Source organism: Nicotiana sylvestris, chromosome 5 (genome assembly GCF_000393655.2).
Source record: "Nicotiana sylvestris chromosome 5, ASM39365v2, whole genome shotgun sequence".
In the NCBI taxonomy this organism is placed as follows: Eukaryota; Viridiplantae; Streptophyta; class Magnoliopsida; order Solanales; family Solanaceae; genus Nicotiana; species Nicotiana sylvestris.
In genome coordinates, this window is record NC_091061.1 from 5,731,558 (window position 1) to 5,737,928 (window position 6,371).

Here is a 6,371-nt window from a genome sequence, read left to right on the forward strand (position 1 = left end):
AGGAGGAACAAAACTTTCAAACTTAGATCTGGGATTCAGGCTTCCCTGATCAGATTCGGACCAAACCAAGTATGGTTTGGTCACGAGGGGGTCTGGGGAGTGTCTGGTATGAATTTGAAGCAGATCGGTGTAGATCAAGTTCCGACTCGAATCTTCAAATGAAGATTCGAGAAGGTGGGATAAGATTCGAACTACAGGGTTAATGGATTCATGTTCAGGAAGGCAAGAGGATTCTAGGGTGTTAAGGGGAAGGTCACCGGCATCCATGCCGCCGGCTTTCATGGCGAAAGTACGCAGGGGCGGCTAGGGTTTTAGGGCTGTTTGTTTGGCGACGAAGGTTGGGGTTCAGATATGGGGGGCAGGGTAGGATTATGGCCTTATATAGTTAATGGGTGGATTGATCTCGACCGTTAGATCAATCTAGATCTACGGTCTGGATCTGATAGCTTAAGTGGAACGGTGTAGTTTCAAGGGTAAAGGGTTGGGGTCGGTCCGGGTGAGACGGGTCGGGTTTATTGATGGGTTATGGGGAATTGATCTTGGCCGTTGATCACTCTGAGATCAACGGCCCAGATCAGGCACGACTCAAACGACGTCGTTTGGACGTCCTGGGCATCAGGTGGCCTGGACCGGGCAGGCCTGGGTCTTGGGCTGTTTGTTTGGGCCAATTTTGTTAAAATTGGCCCAAGTCCGGAAGGGAAGGGGTCCTTTCTTTATTTTTTATTTTTATTTTTTTATTATTTTTTATTTATTTATTTCCTTTTTCTTATTTATTTTAAAACAAAACTAAGACAAAAAATCAAATTAAAATTAAATACACACTCAATACAATTATTTGCACACACACTAAAATATTTCAAAACAGGTAAAGTCAAACCAAATAAAATCACGGACGAAGATGCCTATTCATGATTTTCTATTTAACGACCGGATTACGGTTCGAATTATGCAGGACACATATATTTTTTTTGAATTTTATTTTAATAAAGTAAATAAATAAAAATGGGCCGAAGTCACAAATAAATCAACAAGGTGCCGCACAGAAATCCAAAATTGTACAGCAGGGCCAATTATTATTTTTATTTCTTTTTGGAGCGATTGTCGTGCGAAACAAAAATCACGTGCTCACAATTACTACGAAATTTGAATCCTTGTGAAAGTTTGTGCAATGGCACAAGATTGACATGTTGTGATTTTAAAACACATGTTATAAGCGCAAAAATTACAAGCAGTGACTTTAAAAATACACATGTGTTTATTCCGAGAATACCATTGATGTCATCAGAAGATGAAAAATCCCCAGTGCAGTTTAAAAGAACACAATTTCCAGTAAGACTTTGTTTTGCTGTGACTATAAATAAATCACAAGGTCAAACATTAGATTTTGTTGGTATATATTTACGAGAACCAGTATTTTCGCATGGCCAACTTTACGTTGCATTGTCGAGAGCAAATGCTTCCAATTGTCTCAAGATATTAATTCGGCCTCCAAACCCAGATAGTGATGACGATCATTCTACATACAATATAGTTTACGATGAAATTATTCAAAAGGCTTTTCTGTGAATCTTTTACATGTTACTGTATAGCGTCTGTTGAACTAAAGAAAGTTGAGCTTACAGTTTAAACACAAGAACACACGTCTTGTTTGTGGAACATGTACTTAAAAGGTTAGGTTGTGCTTCTATTTCTCCATTTGGGTCTCTCATTTATTTTTTATATTTTGTTTTTTATATCTTAATGCTTGATTTTGATCTGATGTGCATATTTGTTTGTTTTATCTATGTATATTTTTTTTGGTTATATTCGTTTTGTTGTCTGTGATTTTGGGTATCCTTATAATCCTACAAAGCAGAGGAGGTAGTAGGGTAATCGCTAGGTTTGGTATTGAAGGGTTTAATCATATTTCAACAGCTTTAGTACTAAAAAAATTTGCAAACTTCAATATTCAAGAAAGGTTGAAAATGAGTATTTTACAAGCACTGGAAACTCTTGAATAAAATATGTTGAAGAAGAACATTTGAGAAGCACTAGAAGATATGAGGTTCTAATGAGTTGGTTATCATTACAGCAGCATTGTGCACACTAATTTACGCAATGTGTTTGATATATGGCTGAAAATTGAGATAACTGAATAATGTTTTTTTGTTTCTTTTGTTTTTATTTACCATTTTGAAGCTTATTGTTCTTCCTTCTTCGGCATGCATATATGTGAGTTTTTTGCCAAGTAATGTCAAGCATGTTATTTTTTCCTCGCAAATTATTGTTATTATTTTCTTCTGTTTTGGTTGTCTCTTCTTGTGAGTGTATTGATATATTTTTTCCCATTTTGTTGCCCAGTCCTGGGCACATGTTCTGATGTTGCACATTTTCATGGATCTTGAGTTTTTTTTGTAAAGGTAAAGAAATGGATCTTGAAATTACTGAGATATGCGGATCAAAATAGTGTGATCGGAGTTTTCATTTTAGTGTGGTCGGAGTTTTCATGTAAAGGGTAACATGTTTGTCATCAATAGAGATGTGCTTGAAGAGACAACAAGCAATTTATTGCTGCTTGGCTAAAGAAGTTCAGTTATTATCTCAGCCTCTGTGACACATCGTAAGTCCGAATTCGTCATAGCATTTTTCGCTAATATGTGTTACTATATTTATTTCAATTTATGTAATTCTTTCTAACTCGAGTTTCATTTTAGAGGGCTGATTATAGTGAGTTCAAAGTACATAATTTCCTGTGCGGGTCTTCAAAGCTTAATCATTTAAGTACTCCAGACAAAATCCTCAGGCTACAAAGGCTTACGACAACAGTAAAACTGATTGAAGCCACGTTTAAAAGCTTCCGTCTGCAGCCTGATTTCAGACATGACAGTAGCGTCAACTACCAAATAAACGTATTCCTTCGAGCTACTGAAATCCACTTGCAAATTTCATCCAAAGTATTGAAAGAAATATCAACAGATTCTTTTATATTATGCAGATTTTAAAAAACTTGCGACGAGGTTTTCGAAAGAACATCAAACCAATTAGATTTGAGATTTATTCCAGACTTTGTGGAATTCAAGCATCAACCACGTCACATTGCAGCAGAGTTAATTTATGGCACCACTTTGTCATCATGAGCGCCTTTAGTTTTTACGGTTATTAGTGGCTGAATGGATAAAATTTAATCACATTTGTGTTTGAAGTGTTTATTGGTTGTTACTAAGTATATAATAGTTTTGATATGTTGAGTTCTGCTTATTTACTTTTTCGTCAAATGAGAAAAAAGTGATCTTATAGAAATTTGTAGCCTTCTGTTTTCCCTCATCAAAATCATAGCTTCGCATATTTAAGATTTAACTTGTGATTTACTCATCAACTATTATAGGTAAGTTATAAAGGATTAAACAACTATTTTTTTTCCCCTTGGAATGGCATTGTCAAAAATTTATTGATATATTTTTTCCTCTTTTTTGAAGTTGCACATTTTCATGGATCTTGAGTTTTTTTGTAAAGGTAAAGAAATGGATCTTGAAATTACTGAGATATGTGGATTAAAAATAGTGTGATCGGAGTTTTCATATTTAGCGTGGTAGGAGTTTTCATATAAAAGGTAAGATGTTTGTCATGAATAGAGGTGGACTTGAAGAGACAACAAGCAAACTATCGCTGCTTGGCTAAAGAAGTTCAATTAGTATCTCAGCCTCTGTGACACATGGTAAGTCCGAATTCGTCATAGCATTTTTCGCTAATGTGTGTTACTGTATTTATTTCAATTTATGCAATTCTTTCTAACTCGAGTTTCATTTTAGAGGGCTGATTATAGTGAGTTCAAAGTACAACAAGCAAACTATCGCTGCTTGGCTAAAGAAGTTCAATTAGTATCTCAGCCTCTGTGACACATGGTAAGTCCGAATTCGTCATAGCATTTTTCGCTAATGTGTGTTACTGTATTTATTTCAATTTATGCAATTCTTTGTAACTCGAGTTTCATTTTAGAGGGCTGATTATAATGAGTTCAAAGTACATAATTTCCTGTGCGGGTCTTCAAAGCTTAATCATTTAAGTAGACCAGACAAATTCCTCAGGCTACAAAAGCTTACGACAGCAGTAAAACTGATTGAAGCCACGTCTAAAAGCTTCCGTCTACAGCCTGATTCCATACATGACGGTAGCATCAACTACCAAATAAACGTATTCCTTCAAGTTACTGAAATCTACCTGCAAATTCCATCCAAGGTATTGAAAGAAATATCAACAGATTTTTTTGTATTATGCAGATTTTAAAAAAATTGTGACGAGGTTTTCGAAAGAACATCAAACCAATTAGATTTGAGATTTATTCCAGACTCTGTGGAATTCAAGCATCAACCACGTCACGTTGCAGCAGAAGTAATTTATTTTCTTGCACTTAAAAAGTAATAGTAAAATTATTTGCTTTGGATGATGAATTGTTGTTTTTTTGCTGTAACATGAAGTTATGCTTTCCTGCTGCCTGGGGTGGGTGTGGGGTTGGGTCGGGTGGGGATGGTCTGAGAGGCACCAAGCTCAAAAGTTTGTTTCTTGTATTATCTTAGAAAAATCTCTTGTTTATAATTTTTACTGAAAATTGGGGAGAATATAGACTTGAAAATTATGTTTTTACATTGAAGTACATAAAAAAATGATTTTATAGGATCCCGACTATTTCTTTGTCATAACTGCTTTGTTATGCTTTCATTGAGCTGGGGTCTATTGGAAACAACCTCTCTTGTGGGATTACACTGGGTATGTTGTTGTTGTTGTTATTGTTGAACCTGGAAAAGACATTAATCTTGCCCCTTTATGTTTCTATATTATCATGAAGATTTTCGATGCATTGAGATAACTATATCGACGTGAGAATGAAAGGAATCCATCCAATGCTGTCGAATATTAAGAGAAATATGTGCTACTAGGACAAGTATAGTACTATGAAAGTAAAGCTTATAGGATTTAAAAGTCCAATAAATGGATCTACAGGTAATCAAGATAAAGATGGATCAAGTTGTTTTTGATTGACTGCATTGGCCATTGTATGCCTTTAACTTGGTGCTCCTATTTTATAGGATCATCGTACATTTGGACAGAGGTACTATGAGTTTCTTGACTATTTCCGAATTCTTGGACCCATATTTTTGAAAATTTGTGGAGAATCTGCTCTCAACGGGATACCGAATGATTACCTCAGTGTAAGTTGTAATCCTTACTACTGATACTCTATTCTATTCGTGAATGCGTTTTTATAATTCTTGTTTCGTCTTTTTACTTTATTTATCAAGACAGTCAAGTCTTTTTATGCCGCTTCCCCTCTTTTTCTCCGGTGCCCAACTCGCTTTCAGTCTCCCCTTTTGTCATGTGTGGGGTAACATGGTGGTAGGAATTGGAGAAGGAAATGGGAAAGAAATTGATCTTTCATTTTTATGACCTAGGTTCAGTTACTTTAGGCAGCATTTGAAGGAGTGATTGAGCTATATAGCTATTATATCTGGTTCCACACGCATTACAATCGTGGTTTATATGCTTTAGGATCGTTTTAGCACTACTAAAGTTGGTCAAATGTTTTGTATGGGTTTTAATTCAAGTATCTCAGTTCATATCTATTTGAATCTGCTGACGTACTTTATTTAGTTAAAAAGATCAATAAGTGGCAAAGTACAAGTTTTACCTTACTGATAAATTCAAAAATTAGGAATTCTTACTACCTGATACTGTCATGATCATAGTTTTTATAAAGATCCACAATTGAATACAAGTAACTGCCTTCTAGTTGCATTATATGCTAAATACATGCAGGATAAAGTACTTGAAATGTCTTATTCAAAATTTGTATATTTAATCCGGCCAAGTGATTCCATCTTACTACTCAGAGATCTATTTTGTTTTGAGTTATTATTACATAGGCCTAATAAGTATATCTTTTTCCTCTGTTCTTTCAGAGTCCTGAAATCTTCAGAAACGGTTATTTTCATCTGCTTGCTACTATTTTATTTGGGCAATTCATACATTGGTCTGTTTCTTTTTCTATTATAGTTTTCTGTTGATTGTGTTTTGGAATTTCAATATATAGTTTAGATACGTCAGTTTTATCATAACAATGAACGATATTAATTGCGCTCAAAATCACATAGAAAAAGATCCTTTCTTTTTGGTATTATGTTAGGCTTATTGAATTGACGTTGTGGGTCCACAACATTACTCATTGTTCTACTAATAAGTTTCATGTTTCCCCGCTTAAAACATAGTAATGCTAATGCTCCTTTATTTATGTTTCGCTCTTAGATAAGAATGTGCACAACTCAACAAAAGCCTATCAGCTCTAACACGTGCAGGAAAATGAAGAAAACCAAAGTTGTTCAGTAGCTGGCTTGGCACAT

At 35.1% G+C, this 6,371-nt stretch overlaps 1 protein-coding gene across 2 annotated transcripts; it reads left to right on the forward strand.

Moving 5' to 3' along the window:
* Positions 1-2,147: 2,147 nt before the first annotated feature.
* On the forward strand, positions 2,148-6,371 carry LOC104249682 (uncharacterized). Of its 2 annotated transcripts, XM_070146313.1 has the most exons (6): positions 2,148-2,399; positions 3,612-3,694; positions 3,789-3,881; positions 3,976-4,215; positions 5,064-5,186; positions 6,277-6,371. In XM_070146313.1, the coding sequence occupies exons 3-6, from the start codon at positions 3,879-3,881 to the stop codon at positions 6,355-6,357; spliced, it is 447 nt and encodes a 148-aa protein (XP_070002414.1). In that variant the 5' UTR covers positions 2,148-2,399; positions 3,612-3,694; positions 3,789-3,878; the 3' UTR covers positions 6,358-6,371. The 2 variants fall into 2 exon arrangements, with proteins under 2 accessions (XP_070002414.1, XP_070002413.1); XM_070146312.1 differs by having other exon boundaries at positions 3,612-3,881.

Coding starts and splice junctions, on each gene's coding strand:
- LOC104249682 (XM_070146312.1), top strand. Junction 4,216..5,063: donor ACCTGCAAATTCCATCCAAG/GTATTGAAAGAA, acceptor CCTATTTTATAG/GATCATCGTACATTTGGACA. Junction 5,187..6,276: donor TACCGAATGATTACCTCAGT/GTAAGTTGTAAT, acceptor TTTCGCTCTTAG/ATAAGAATGTGCACAACTCA.